The sequence below is a fragment of the Rhea pennata genome, chromosome Z, assembly GCF_028389875.1.
Source record: "Rhea pennata isolate bPtePen1 chromosome Z, bPtePen1.pri, whole genome shotgun sequence".
Lineage (NCBI taxonomy): Eukaryota > Metazoa > Chordata > Aves > Rheiformes > Rheidae > Rhea > Rhea pennata.
Window position 1 is genome coordinate 48,747,629 of NC_084702.1, and position 15,258 is coordinate 48,762,886.

A 15,258-nucleotide genomic window follows, 5' to 3' on the forward strand; every position below is an offset into this window, starting at 1 on the left:
GACCTGTATTGATTACTGTGACTTACAGGAGAGAAAAATCTTTGCACTTCAGATTGGATATAAATTATAAATAGCACCTCTAAAGGCTGTGAGGTACAGAAATGGCATTCTTCTGAGACAGCCACATGTAAAGCTGTTGTTGTAGAGGTTATTAACTGTATGATTGCAGCACAGGTATACTTGACCCACAACGATGAGCATTGTCCATAAAATCTTGCAGTCTGGGCTCAATCACCTGCTTTTTTTAAGAATGTTCATTAGCAATGGCCAGCAAAGGTCACACTAATAAAAGAAGGTTAACACTCACTATATCAGTGTAAATTCACTGGTGAAACGGTGTTATCTTCTTTCCATCTTTCTCACTAATAGAGCCATGCAGACTTCTGTAAGTATGTCGCATAGGTCTTAGGTATACAATGTGTAAATATGTGTTTGTGTACATATATACACAGCAGCTAATGGAACGTAAATGAAAAAAAATGTCTCCAACATGGGTTAGCCATAAATGACTTATTGTAAGTGCATGAGGGTTATTCAAAAGTCAAATTTCAATTTTTTAATTTTTTTTTCCAGAAGTTTCTTATTTGATAGAATTAAAATTTTATAAAAATGAACAGAGAACCTTCCAGTGACTCCCAAATTTGAATTTTTAATTCCATTTGTTATGTACTGCTTGTATTCTGGGGACCTAGCTCTATTGTTCTAGGCATTGCACAAACACAAGTATTTCCCTTCCCTGAAATCACCAGAAAGTGTACTAAATTGCTCATGAAACCATGGGTCTTACTAGCATGCCTGTTCATTTCTTTTACCATTCAGGTAGAGCTGTCATACTTCCATGGATGCATCCTCTTTTTTTGCCTTCACAGCTACACCTGAGTGGTAAGCGCAGCCCGTGTCCAGGTTTTTGAAATAAGGGGCAAAACCAGATTTGGGACTTTCTTCTTCTGTTAAGAAAAAAAAAAAAGTGTGACAAAGGAAGAGGAGCTCAGTCAGATACTACCAGCAACTGGAAGAAGGCAGAAGGTGTTGGCAAGGCAATGAAGGGACAAGGTGTAATGACATGCAGAACTGGATCAACTGAGTATCGGTGAAGTAGAGAGGGTAAGACAGGTTTGAAGCATGGTCGGGAAAAGGGAGGAATCCGGGAGCATGAGGTCAGGAGAACTGGGCTAGGTTGGTTCAGATGGAGCAAGATTTAAGGCCCAAGTGGTGGTCAAGGGTTCAGAAAAAGCTGCAAGGTGAAAAAGTTTTGGGGGGAGGAATTTCAAAGTAAGTACATGCCTTGGACGGAAGAAAATTTGGCAAGGAGTGGGAGGATATTTGGGGAATATCAAGTGAGGAGCCTTGGGAAGGAGCGAAGAGGGCATTTGTCCCTCTGAGGCTTACATACCTATTCAGCATTGTAAGGGGGCCTCTCTGTCTCTTCAGACACATGAAAATATTTGCCCTGTCAGGCCTGAGGTGTTTTTGAGCATGTACAGAAGTGATCCTGTAATAAGGCATGTGCGGAGCTTTAAGGTCAGAATCTGAGGTGTCTGTGGAGTTTAGACACCTTGGGGGTTAGTTAGCAGCTGAATCAGGGGAGCATTTGGATTTAGGCTGTTAAGTTTCACCTATCTTGATTTAAAATAATAAGTCCTTTTTGACACCTGGTTGTAGACTGCTTTAGGCGTCTGGAATAGGTGTCCACCAGGAACAGGAAAATTGGTGGATAGCACTGTCTCAGCCCTTCCCTTTCCTTCCCCTTGCTTGGCTGATTCCTACCATACAGCAGTTGTGAGGGCAAGAGGGGAGGACCAGATGGAGAAGAGTTTCATTCAGCTCTCCCTCAGGAGCAAAACTGGCACGGCAGAGGCAACTTCCAACTTTTTTTTCCCTCTTAGTCATCACAAAACAAGCCCATAAAAGACAGCTAGAGGGAATTGCCTTTCCTATGGTTTGTCCAAGGGGAGCTGCCTGCCAAAGGACCACAGCAGAAGCTGGAAAATGCCAAAGACAGCGTTGGCAGGGTGGGGTTGGGTTGGGGCCAGTCGAAGGCAATAGCCGGAAGACAGAACAGGTGGGTTAATGAGGCAGGAAGGCAGCTTTGGTAAATGGATCCGGGTTTTTGTATTCTCTTTTCCTTTCAAAGGTGCTTGGTGGGAGTTATGGTAAGTAAGGGAAGAATGTAAGTAGTAGTGGCCAGAAAGCATAAGACTAAATTTCCTTTGCACTGAATTGTAAGTGTAAAAGAAAAAAAAAAGCATTTCTGCAGCTATGAAAATTCTGAGTTTGTGGCGACTATAATCTTTTGACCACACAGATATTAAAGCACACAAGAATCCAGGAAGAGATTTCAGAAGGAAACAAAATCCCTTCGAAATATTTCTTATGTAAAAAATTATAAACATATTTTGTTGGGAAGGAGGGTAAGGGGAATTATGGGGAGTTCATTTATTCCCTGAAGGTTTATTGTGTTTGAATTGAGATTCTTAATGAAATTATAAAAGCACTGATCTCAGTCTTTCGTGGTCCCTAAGTGTTTCCTATATAGTACTTTATACAAGACTGTTTCTATCCCTTGAAAAACTGTCTTTACTTCAGTGATCTTTGAGCAGATGCTAATATTAGCATTACGGGGTCAGTCCTGCCATAGTAAAAGCTGGTTAATGGCCCTGAGGGCACTCAGGTATAAGGGGATAGAAATCCGCTCTTTCCTACTTGTTCCACCTGGAAGCTCATGGCCAAACCTGGCTGTTCTCCTCGTCACCGCTCCGTGGCTGCTGCTTCGAGAGGTGCCAGGTGAAGGTAGGGCTCCTCGTGCCGCCAGCGCGAGCCCACCGCTGGCAGCTGGCCGGCACGGAGCGGCTAGCCACAGAGCACGCCTTCTCCCGGGATGGTGGGATGCGCTGGCGTATTGCACACACCAGCTCCCCGAGGGGACGCCAGCACGCCCGTACGCGTGGAGTTGCACAGGTGCCGCGCAGCTTGCGTGACCTGGTTGTTAACAGAGTCGTCCGGGTGGTCAGGAGCAGCGCAGTTCTCCCAACTCGGTTCCTGGCGTATAGGTAGGAGAGCAAATTATATTTGGCTGTTCTATTTTAAAATGGGTTTGTTACTAATCTTGCAAATCTGCATTTGTTCTACTACTGGTTAAGGGCCTTCATCCACTTCTATTATATGGGGATGTCATTTCAGGCATTACTGTTCACAGTCACACAATGTAAGATTTTAAAACACAGCCCTTCCTAGTTCTTATTTGCTCGGGGGCTGCCATTTCCACGGCATTGCCTTTGCTGCTGTGTTTTTCAAAAGTGCCGAAGTGCCCGATCAGTTAGTACTCATGCTGTTGGTACAGCTGTTCTTTGGTGATTTACATAATTTCATTTGCTCGGTGGATTTTACAAATCTGTGATGTTCTTCATTGAAGGAAGCTTATAGCAACATTTTCTGATTTATTTCTAATAATTAATTTTCCATCCAGATGTTTGATGCTACAAGTACTATTTAGGAGCAAATAATCATAAAACACCATCACTGAAAGTAGCTATTTTCTAAGCTCCAGTCGTTTCATGTGTCCAGTCCTGCCAGAATCAGTGGAACTGCTTGCATAAGTCGTACTCCCTCAAGTTAGTGGAGGTTACCAGTTAGGGGTATTATTTCAGATCGCTGCATTGCAGATCTCTCCATGGCAGATCTCTTCAAATCATGTAAGCAGTAAAAAGTTGAGAAAATTTGAAGTAAGATCAGATTTTAAAATCTTACCTTTATTATTTTGTTTGATATGAATTAGGTAACTTGCAGGTATTGCTGTGGTATCTTTTGAATGTAAGGAATATCACCACTTAAATGCTGTGCGTTGGTTACATTGCAGTGTTGCTGAGCAAGTTGTGCTCTAACCTTGGGCTCAGGGGACCTTGGTTCCATTCCTGGTACTGTCACTGGTCTCGGCTGCTTGTTCCCTATCTGCAAAAGCAAGATAATGATGAATTCCCTTTTAGAAAACCCTATTAGACATGCCCTTGAAAAGCAGTAGGTAGAATGAGATGTAACTGACTGCTTTTATGATGGTATAGCATGTTAAGGTCTGTCATGTAAATGTATTTTTCAGCTTTATAAACTGTGGAAGCTCTGGAGCTTAAATACTTGTTTATCAGTGGTCTCATCAAAGATATGTGGATAAATACATGGATATATGTTCACTCAGGAAGTTTAGAGTGCTGAGTAGGTCAAACGTTCTTTTATTTAAAAGATAATTTTCCGTTCTCCTCATTGAGAAAAGGGTGATTTTCAAATCCTAAATACTTTATTTGTGATCTTGGGTAAAATTTTGTAAAGCTTTTTTTCTGATTTATGATAGGATAAATAGCATCCACACTATGAAAATCCTGGTTGGCTCACTATAATAATGTAAATACATAAATGTTGGTCAGTTGCCTTACTCTAATACATTATTCAAGTGTTTCAGAGCTACTATGATATATGATGCAAATTCAGTCAACTTTACATGTTATCTGTATGCAGCTGATAAAATCATAGACTCACAGAAAACAGGGTTGGATAGAAAGAAACTCAAGAAGTTACCTATTTTGTTCTCATCCCCCAAGGCAAGGTCAACTATACCCATATTATTCCCAAGAGATGTTGTCTGACCTGTACTTAGCTTCCAGCAATGAGACCCTACAAATTCCACAGGAGTTCTTACCACAGAAACATCTTCCTAAAATGTAATCTGAATTTCCCATCTGGCATTTGACAGGTAAATAATTGTTTTATTTTTACATATATAACTACATGTATTCAAATCCCTGCCTACTTCTTTCTGCAAAGTACAGCATTCTGCCATGAGTTTTAAAAGTCCATAGCGGTATAAAACACAACGCATCTGTACCGGCCTCCTTCTTCAAGGAAGTGGCTTTTTGTATCAACACTGCCTCTGAAGTTGCTGCTTGCCAGAGTACAGTTCAGGAACACCCTGCAAGCTGATTCAGCAGGGGATGGGTGGGAGGCTCCAAAGCTGCAGGGGCAGCTCATCCCACGAGCAGCATGCGGCGTTTCCTTGGCAGCCCACGCTCAGTGACTTCTCCTATAGCTCGGCCCCAAAGTCGGCTTCCTCTCGCCTTAAACCGAAGCTTTTCTTGCGTCCCCGCCACCTTGGACCAGCTCTTCTCCTGGCTGCCTCTCGCTGTGCAGGGCAGTGCCGCAGATGTTTGGCAAGCTGGATACCCGCACACAAGACGCTCGGAGAAGTGAGTCCGCCCCTGAGCGAGCGCCGGGGTTTCGCGCGGCTCCTTTGTGGGAGCTCCTCTGTCTGCAGCCCTGCGCTTGGCAGCCCTTGAATGAAGCCCGGGTGAAGGCGGCGTTTGTGCTTCCTCATCCTTGCGGTTGCCAGGGAACAGTTTGGGCCCTGGTGCAAATTAGGGTTATTTTAACCTGAACTAGCTGGTAACAGCTGTCCTGCCTGCCACGCTCCTTGCCGTTCGTCAGGCCGCCAAGTCTCTCCCTTTTGCCTTGGAAAAGCGGGACTGAGAGGGGTGGCATCCCGGAGAGGTGTTTATGCAAACTGTGCCACCCGGCGAATCCCCCAGCTCTCCAGCCATTCAGAGGCGCTGGAGGGGGGCCAAGCATCTGCTCTTTTATATCTACACTCGTGCAAGTTTATTTGATAGATAAGAGCAGTTATGCTAGGTTTTGTCAACTCTTGCCTCTTTATGCAGAAGACTGTTAGAAAATTTTAGGCCAAAGGCACATTTGTGTTTAAGCTCAGTCATCCTAGAGCAACAATGCAGGCCAACCCTCAGTCCAATATTGAGATGCTATAATTCCTCTAGCTCTGAAATGCTGTTTTTTCAGCCTGCATCTTGGTTACCTTGCTTGTGATTCCCCCCTTTTTTTTAATGTAGCTGTGTGGACTTTGTATTACTGTGACTGTCTAGAGTCTCTGACTATTGTACTGATATTAATAACAATTCTGTCTTAGATTTAGTGCACCACATGGTTCTTACTGGGAAGGACGTATAGCTATGCGAAATAGCTATTTTTAAAAACGTATATTCAAAAGAAAATGATTTAGCTTTGGGTGACCAAGCACCTGCACTCAGAAGTGAACGACCTTACAACTTTCACGTATTTGGCCAGATAGCGCTCAGAGGAGCAAATGAATGACCCGTGCTCATGGGACTACCCTTAATGTTTAGTGAAGAATAGTGAAAAATGGCAACTGCAGCAGTGTGTTAGCCTCCTATCTCTCGTGCTTTACAAACCGTATTTGTAGTGAGCTTTTCTATGAATCTTTGTACCCGTTGCTCGTGTGGCAAGAGGAATTGAATATTCTGTTACCTTTTTTAAATCAGTTACTTCCTGTGAGTAGTTTATGTGCTATAAATGAGCAGGTCGGGAGGCTGGTTACAAATATGGGAGTTCAGAGTTAATCTGTGTTCCAGATGGGAGGGCTTTTGTCGCTCTCTTTCCATCCTCCCACTAAAGATATTACAGATAATGAATGTCCTACAAAAATTAAGTGTTATGTCTTTGTCATGGGAGACAATAACTATGTATAAAATATCTTAGTGCATGTAGTCCATTCTCTACCGTAGCCGGACAGAATCCCACAATTTTCTTTGGATGAATATTCCATCTAAAACAGCTTACTATGAGTTTAAGCCCTCTATAAAAGCTCTATTTTCATTTCTTCAGATTTATCTGGTTCTTCCCTCTTGATTCCTCTAAACAAGTAATTTCCCTGCACAGATGCTTTTAGATTATTATCAGGTCCATGACTCCATAAACTATTGCTTCTAAGCCAAACTAAACATATAGGGTTTTTTTTTCAATGTTCCTTCAGAAATCACTGCTTCTGTTTCATTAATTGCTTTATGGCTTCTCTCTTAATTTTGCCTAAGCTTTAACCATTTCTTAGCATTGAGATGTCTAGAACTACATATGCAGAAGCTCCTAAGGTCAGTGGTTCTGTCTTGAGCTGATGGACTCCTGCCTGTTTTTCCCAAAGCTCTCATATTCAGCACTTAGTGATTTTCAGCAAGGTATTTTTTACTCTCCTTTTTACTTTATTTTGCTGGTGATACTCTGAGAGCTTCTGCTATTTTTATGTTTGAGATCTGGAGGTCTACATCAATAAATAGTCACAACAGATGCAGTAAGGTCTACAAAGCATATTCTTGTTTTTGTGTGCAGATTGAAAGGATCCCTGCTGAAGAATCATAAATGGAGAAACCTTATGAATTAAAAATAGTTAAATCTGTCATTCTTTGATAACCTCTGACATAGTCAAAGATAAAAATGTTAAATTCCTGTTTAGAAATAACTCTGATAGGAGTCATTTAATAGCATCCACATCAGTGCAGCAGAGGCAGAGGACATCTTTGCATGCAGATTTGAGCACTAGAATTGTATCATATGAAGACTTTAATTTCTGTGTGCGAGTGTGTGTGTGTGTGTAGAGAGAGGGAAGGAGAGGACATGAGAGGGAAAGAAAAAAAATTCCATTGATTCATAACTTTTGGAAGGAAAAATCCTTCCTGAAAAGCGTATCATACTCACATTCCCCAGTCAGAAGGGATTAGTTTGTTTGTTCATTTATTTGTAAAGGTAAAACAGAATTGTATGACTTTGCTGAGTTGCACAAATATGAGTAAAGCTTGTTCAGTGAGTTTTAAAATGCTTCTGTTCATGCAAATGCCCCTGAAAGGCAGTGTTTCAGCCTTTGAAACATTCTCATCATCAAGTTTTGATAAGGCTTAATGCCTTTTATGTTCGTGTAATTTGAAGTCTTAAGTCAGAAATGTGGAAGTAACTTCTGCAAATGTCTGGGGCCAAGATGTTCACAGTGGTTCCAAAGTTAACATCCTACCTAATATTGGCATTAACATTTTTCAGCACGGTAGGGTTTCAGTGCAGCAGGTGACAATTGGAATAGAGTTGGCTCCCACTGCAATGAATGGCAAACTTTCCACTGAGTGAGATCAGTTCATGAGGAATGGCAATACTATCTGTTCCAGTAAGGACTAAATCCGGAGGCGTGGAGCATCCTTAATTCATTTTGAAGTCCGTGGTATTTAAAGATGAGCTGTTGCTTAAGGAATCAGACCCGAGGTCAGCATTGTGGCTAATATCTGTGGAAGAAACTTTTCAACCTGGAAACTTTTTCTCTGCAGAAATACTTCAGTGTAGAGACTTGTATCGAAATCTCTCTCTGCTCCTGCGCAGCATGGGAACCCTTTGTCCCACACATCTTGTAAACGCCACGGGGGGCCACCATTGTTCTGCAGAGCTTCTAAACACCGCAGAGGGAGGCTTTTGTCCTGCACAGTTGGTAAACTCGGTAGGAGGGCACCTTTGTGCCGCACAGCTGGTAATCGCTGCGAGAGTGAATTATGGGGCTTCCTAACTCCGCGAGGCGAGCTGACACAGCTCGCACGGTCCATGGGCTCGGTAATTTCAGCTGAAGGAGTCTGTAAGCTTCTCTAGCCAAAGAGCTGTTTTTCTTGAGAGCAAATAAAAAGATGAGGCAGCTAAAATACATACATGAATGTATGCACAAATGATCCCTTGGGCCATTCACTCGGTCGCACTGTATAGCCACCTCTGTAAACGTGGAACCAAATTTAGATTACTTTTTATTATTTCTCTGTCTCCTCTTATGTTTGCTTCATCTCCTATTGAATATATCATCTGCTAATTAATTTATTTAATAAGCACTCTCATTATTCTTCCAAGTCACTAATAATTGTGTTTAAAAGACCTGAACCCTCTTGCATGTCATAGGTGTATTTTTCAAGTCCCTACTGTTACTGTTTATCTTCTCAAGTGTGATAGCTACTTTCCAAGAAGTGTGACAGTGCTCATTTCCAAGTCATTTTGAGATACCAGACATTGCCTCATAGTTGCAGTTATGCTTTTCTTCAGTCATCAGTGAAGCTGATGAACCACTACGTTGTTCCAAACTTACGGTTGTGCAACTGCAGAGAGAAGAGTCCCAGCCTGCTATGAGGCACGGCACTGTGCTGAGATGAGATGCTGAAACTGGACCTGGTGTGCGACATCTAAACGCACACTGGCATTGTGTCCACTGTTGCTTCTGGTGCTGAGAGTGTGGGCCACACGTGGCAGAGATGCTCATGGCTGGAGCTAGCACGGGCCAGGCACAGCTTATTTCTCAAGCACCATGCGATGTCTCATCTGCAGAGGTGTTCCCCTCCCCAAGGAGCCCACCTCAGTGGTTTCGAACTGTATTACACTGGAATTATACCTACATAAATGTAGAGTATTGTAAGAGATCCTTGGCTCTTCCAAAAGCAAGTCATTTATAAATTAGACGTAAGGGTGACTTGCAGACCGCTAGAGAGTGGAGGGTCATAGTCCACTGCAAATGATTTCCCCAGCTTCCTTGCTGGCTAGAGTTGTCAAGTTGACCTATTCAGAAAGACACCATAATGGAGAAATCCTTTGCCTGCTAATTTTTGTGAGCCAATGAAGTGGTCAAGTTTGGTTTTATTTTTTCTTATTAAATCTACATGTTTTGCCTTAAGGCCCCTGTTACCCTAAAGGCACTTGCAATTTTTTAATGTTGATCTCTTATTAAAATAATATTCAAAGGTAAATTTTACTTGTGGTAATTTCATTTAATTCTCCTTTTCTCAAATTAGCATTATTTTTCCTTCCCCTTGCCCCAGTCCTCTGGTGCCTACCTGATTGTGCATGAATTTTCAGAAATAATTGCCAGTAGTTCAGCAAGTTCATTAACTGATTCCCTTAAGACCCTCAGATGCATGTCATCCAGACCTGAAGATTTGTATATTAAATTTTTGAAAGTATTCCCTTACCTGTTTCTTTATATATATATATATATGTATGTATGTATGTATGTATGTATGTATATGTATAACAACAACTGTATTGGCAAGTCTTCATTATTTCTAATTGTCAATATCTCTTTGTTGTGATAGATAAGTTGATTATAAAATTTGTTCACCATTTTGCAATCATTACTTATTTTACTTCATTTATTAATGGAACTCTTTGTAGTTCTTTTCCTGTGATGTTTTGTACTTGTTAAAATATAAATCCAGTTCTTCCCAGCTCTTTCTTCACTAGCAACTGGGAAGTCATTCTGCTTTTTTTTATTGCATTTCTCACTGGATTTCTTAAGAATTCTCCATTTTTTGTTTGTACCTTGGTGGCACTCCTCCAGCATAGATACTCCTCCGGCAGAGAGTCTTTTCTCTCTGCAGATCCTTGCGTAGCCACATTGGCTGCCTCACTTTGTGGGGTTTGGGAGGGTTTATTTTAATTTTTTTTCTTCTGCAACTGTAGTCTTAGCATATTTTAGGATGTTCTAGCTGTCTTCCACACTTAGCATGTTGTTTTCATGTCTTTTTATTACAGCATGCTCTTAAGATTTCTCAAACACCCAAAGAATAATGTCTTAGCTGTTTACTTTGTGCTACAATCCAGTGGTTAGTATAATGTGTTGAATCATGTAGTTTATAATCGCTGCCATTGAAATGAGTGAGCGCAAAGGGTATAAATACCTTAGAGTATCCTGGCTTTAGTACAAATGTTTCTTGTTATCTGATTGGTGCAAACAGTTCTTTCTATCAAAAAATAGATGGCTTCTCATGCATTCAGTTTAGCTTTGTCTGCTATTAAGCACTTTTGAGCTTGCAGTCTTCAACAATATTTTTCCTCTGGTGAAAACCATATGTCCAAATCTGTCATCGCCGTTAGGACATAACTCTGCTTACTTCTCTCCAGTCTTACAGACCTTCGGTACATAAACCACAAATGCACGGCCTATGCAGTGTTAAATTTTTAGGGCTATCCCATTAGTAGTAGTTGGATGTGAATATGTAATGGCAAAATTTGACCTTTAAATGACTGTAAGGGGCCAAGGTAGATACTTGGCAGGCTTTTCTTTTTGCAATATTAATCAAGGAAAGAATCATCGTAATCCTAGAAACTAAATAGCCATTGTAGTGATTTTATCACCAGGGAAATTGTTCGTCTGTCAGTAAGATTGTTACTAGGAAAGGGAAAATAGAGAGTGTTAAAATTGCTTTAGACCGCTGAATCATTGATTCCCTCTAGATTCAGAGCTTGAATTGTTTTTGCGAGGGGTGGGTTGCGAGCGGTTGCTTCGGGAAAGCTTTAGGTTAATCAGTTTCAGTAACACCCGTGCACGTGAGCTTGATCTCTCCTGGGGAAATGAGAAGAGTGCATGGGAGAAGGCAAGATAGAGGAAGGAAGGGGGAGGCTTCTTAAACTTGTTTTGTCACTTTTTGTTTCTGGATGGCCCTTTCACAAAGGAGAAACGTCTTTTTTTGAAAAAAAAAAGAAAGGCATAATGTTCACTGCCTATATTTTCAACTGGTTTAAGCCGGTAGATATTAATGAGCATGAATATGACCGAGACAGAAAGAGATGGATAAAGGCAGATGGGAGTGACAGAGATGGGCTCTTATAGGAAGTGTCTGCACAGGGCCCAGCAAGCCGTACATGAAGACGTTTTGACTCTTGGTGCTCAACAGGACGTTAATGTATGCTGTGACATGGATGTGTGAGGCATCTACCTGTGCAGGAACGTCCTCTGTGTGGGTTACAATAACTTATTTCTCTGTAAAACACACTTCTGTAGATGACACCTTTGCTTGTGGCAGCGCGTGGTGGCAGTGGACAACCACACCATACCACACAGGTCACACCGTAACCAAAGCTATTCTGTGCAGGAGGGGTCTGTGGCATATGCTGAACGGAGAACTTTATCCTTCTGCTCTGCTCGGACACCTTTGCATATGGGATGCCCCCAAAGTAGGGAGCAAGCCTTGTTGAATATGGTTATGGGGTGGGTCTCTGCAGGGAGGGGGTGGATTGCCTCCGTGGAAAGCCATCTGTAAGGTGTGATAGATTGCCTTCCAGCGAAGGGGATTTGCAAAAGGGTGGATGCGTTTGGAGCTGGGAAGTGTTTGTATAAAAGATGCCTGCGGGAAATTTGTGTAAGATGTCATGAATTGTCTTCATACGACGAACGTGTGGGGGGGGATTTGTGTACGTGTGTGACGTGGATTGTCTTTGTATAAAAAAGTCTCTTTGTGTGGGAAGTGGTGTCTTTATGTAGAGGGTGTTTTTGGAGGAGCTTGCGTGCTGGCTGCCTTCTGGCGAGCTGGGGGAGGGAAACGCGACGGAGAGCGCCTTTATGGAAGAGTTTCTGGAGGGGAGGGCGCGACATGCAGCAGCCGCTCCCGGCAGGCCCGCGTGTGCCGGGCTGGGAAACGCGGGGACGGCCACGAGGGTCCCGGGTGGGGGGCGCGCGCCGCGGCGGCGGCCGCCTGCGGCGCGCGTCCCTGGAGGGCCGGGCGGGCGGCGTGCCGCGCCGGGGGCGCCGGCAGCACCCGGGCGCGCTACAGCCGGCCGGCCGCTCCGCGCGCCCCGTCCTTCATTGTTGTCACTCCCGCGATTGTGATACTGTCACAAAACTGTCGCTAGGCAACAAATGTGGTTACCGGGTCTCAGCGAATAGCTGAAGGGGAAAGCGAAGTGTTGCACCATTGTAGAGTAACCATAGCAATGACCTACTATTACAGACTGAAGAATTATCATTAACAATGTTAAAGTATCACACAGAGGCCCCGGATCCAGAGACTTCCAGGCAGCATCTCTGCGTAATTGGGTTATCTGGGAGGAGACCCCAACTCCCCCCAAGCGCGTGGCTCGTTAGCTCTGTGGGAGGGCGGGCATTGGTATCGGGTTGTTGTTTGGGGCTTTTTTTTTTTTTAATAAAGCAAATATATTGCATGTTTAAGGAAATGCTTGTGAGGCAGTAGATGAGCGTTGACCGCAGGCATGTATGAACATGTATGCCGAGGGAAAAGGTAGCAGAAGAGGTTCCCTCTTCCGCCTCCGTATCGTGTACGGGTTTGGTGGGGAAAGGATCACCTCAGTGATGCGTTAGTCGTTTTTAAAGTCAAGCATTCAGTTTATTCAAAATGTGTATACTGGGCTGAAATCAATGTTAGGAAGAAAAAACACAGAGTACTCAAGCCCTGTAAAGTAATACTTTTTTCCAAGATGGGCCCGACGGGTGAAGTGCCTTAGTAAAGCAGTTCTTAGCCAGGGTGCTTTGGCATTGGACTTCCCCGGGCCCGAGACGCTTCCAGGGTGCGCGGCTCCCGAGCAGGCAGCAAGGAAAGGAGAAGCACCCAGCACGGCCGGGGCCACGGCTCCCCGGGCTGTGCCTGCGGACGCCGGGGCCGGCACCGACGGCACCCTGCGGCGGGGTGGCCCAGCCCTGGCCCGGTCCCCGCGGTGGGGAGGCCACAGGGGTGGCAGCGGGGGCACCCGGCGACTCGCAGTCATACTCTGCCCTTTGTATTTTGCAGGTACAGAGCGTCATGAACTCACTTCCTGGAAGAGCTTTCCGTCTATTTTCAAATTCTTCAGCGAAGCTATAGAGGCGAAGAACAGTTCAGTGAAACCAGCCCCGACGCGGCGCTCCAACAGGATAAAATATGAAGAATTTTAAATAACAGGAAAACACATCTCTTCGCTGCTTGTTTTCTGCAAGCAGTCTCCCAGCCCCTCATTAGATTGTTTTCTTCCTAGAGCACAGGGTCGTGATGTATACATCTAAATAGCGTTTTACATTATTTCTAGATGAGTGCAACTGTCAAAGCAATATGGGTTCACTGGTTGTGCTTCCTGTGGGCTGTAACTCGGATTTCGTGCTGCCCATCAGCGCACAGATTAAGGCTGACAGTGGTACTGCACAGTGCAGCATGGTGCAGCTCTAATTGCCCTGACATAGCCGTGCACCAAGCTGATGCCAGAATTTAACAGCTTCTTCGTGGTCCTATTGCTTGCAGGATTTTTGTTGCTTCCTTCCAGGGTTCACTTTTTTTCCTCCTTCTTTTGCAGGAGCGAAGTTTGGGTTTTATGCATTTTTTAAGAATTGCTTTTAAATAATTGATACAGGTAGATGTGTCTCCGCAGTTCCTGTCCTTCCCCCTATCTGCACCTACTTTTAAACTGCGTACATGCATTTTTTAATAACACAGTATATTTGTGGTTTTGTAGGGTTTTCATTTTCAAGCCATAATGACTAAATTAAAAATTAAAAAGCAAACCCTTAAACAGCACAAACATGATTAAATAGTATTTGGACTTATAAATACCAGTTATTCTCTGTAATTCTAACAAAGTCTTTTTGGTTTGGCTTTATTTGCTTATGAAACTAGGGGACAGTAGCTCCTAGGAAATAATAAATCAAGACTAGATATTTCTGTGGAGAAATATCTCTGAATTTAAAATAAGGTTTCCAGTAAATCTGTAAATTACAAAAAAACCCACTATTTTTGAAACAAAACGCAGTGATGCTAAAATCTCACTGCCTTGTGATCCTGGAACTACCATTTTCACAAAAAGTTTGCAACTCTAATTTTAAAACTGCAAACTGTTCTAGTGCACGTATTAATGAAAAGTGTAACATAGATTAAATGTCTGTATTTAAAATTTACCTTTAGCACTTAGTTGATACCTTTATTTTTTATTCCGATAGAAAGTCTATTTTGAGACAGAACAAAATATGAATTACTCTTTTTAAAGCCAGTTCTATCTTGGAGTGCTAACAAGCACATGATTTTACACTCAATAGCCTTCTCTTTCTCTGGGACCAAGTGAGATCAGCTCTTCACTCTTTCATTTTCTGCTGATAGGAGGGTCCGAGAAGTTTGCTCCAGATTTATGGGAAAGTTCCTTTGTTGTAGAGATTTTCTCCTCCTGCTGGATCAATGGCATTATTTGTAGATCTCCTCTTCCTTTTGAAAGTCCTACTTAAAAAATGCCTATTCATTAACCGCCTGGACCACACTGTGAAATATGACCGCAAAAAAGGGCGGGTGGGGGGGCTGAGGGGCACGTTTTTCCTGATTATTTTTAATGCGAACTGCTTACATTTTCATATTGGAAATGCGCAGCGCCTTGCCCGCCGCGGTGGCGGGCGGCACGGGCCGCGGCGCCCTGCGCGCCCGCGCAGCGCCCGCGCAGCGCCCGCGCAGCGGCGGCGGCGGCGGGCGGAGCCGGCACCTCGCGCTGCTGCCTTGTGATCAGCGGCGGGACGTGCCCGCTGCCGTGCCTGGCAAGCAAGTACGCTGATTAGCTTTTAGAGTTTTGATGATGCGAAATTAAAGTGATCTTTTCTTCAATGGCCGTGTGTGCATCGCCCCTGATGTTGTTAGAGCCGAGGCGAAGAAGGCGAAACTCGAA

At 43.5% G+C, this 15,258-nt stretch overlaps 1 protein-coding gene across 3 annotated transcripts in view; it reads left to right on the top strand.

The window, feature by feature from the left end:
- ARB2A (ARB2 cotranscriptional regulator A) overlaps window positions 1-14,926 on the top strand; it is a 266,771-nt gene extending 251,845 nt beyond the window's left edge. For all 3 annotated transcript variants that reach the window (XM_062599538.1, XM_062599537.1, XM_062599539.1), the window contains one exon: window positions 13,377-14,926. In XM_062599538.1, coding sequence (XP_062455522.1) covers window positions 13,377-13,519 — 143 coding nt within the window. In that variant the 3' untranslated portion in view covers window positions 13,520-14,926. The remainder of the gene's footprint in view (window positions 1-13,376) is intronic.
- Window positions 14,927-15,258: the final 332 nt, after the last annotated feature.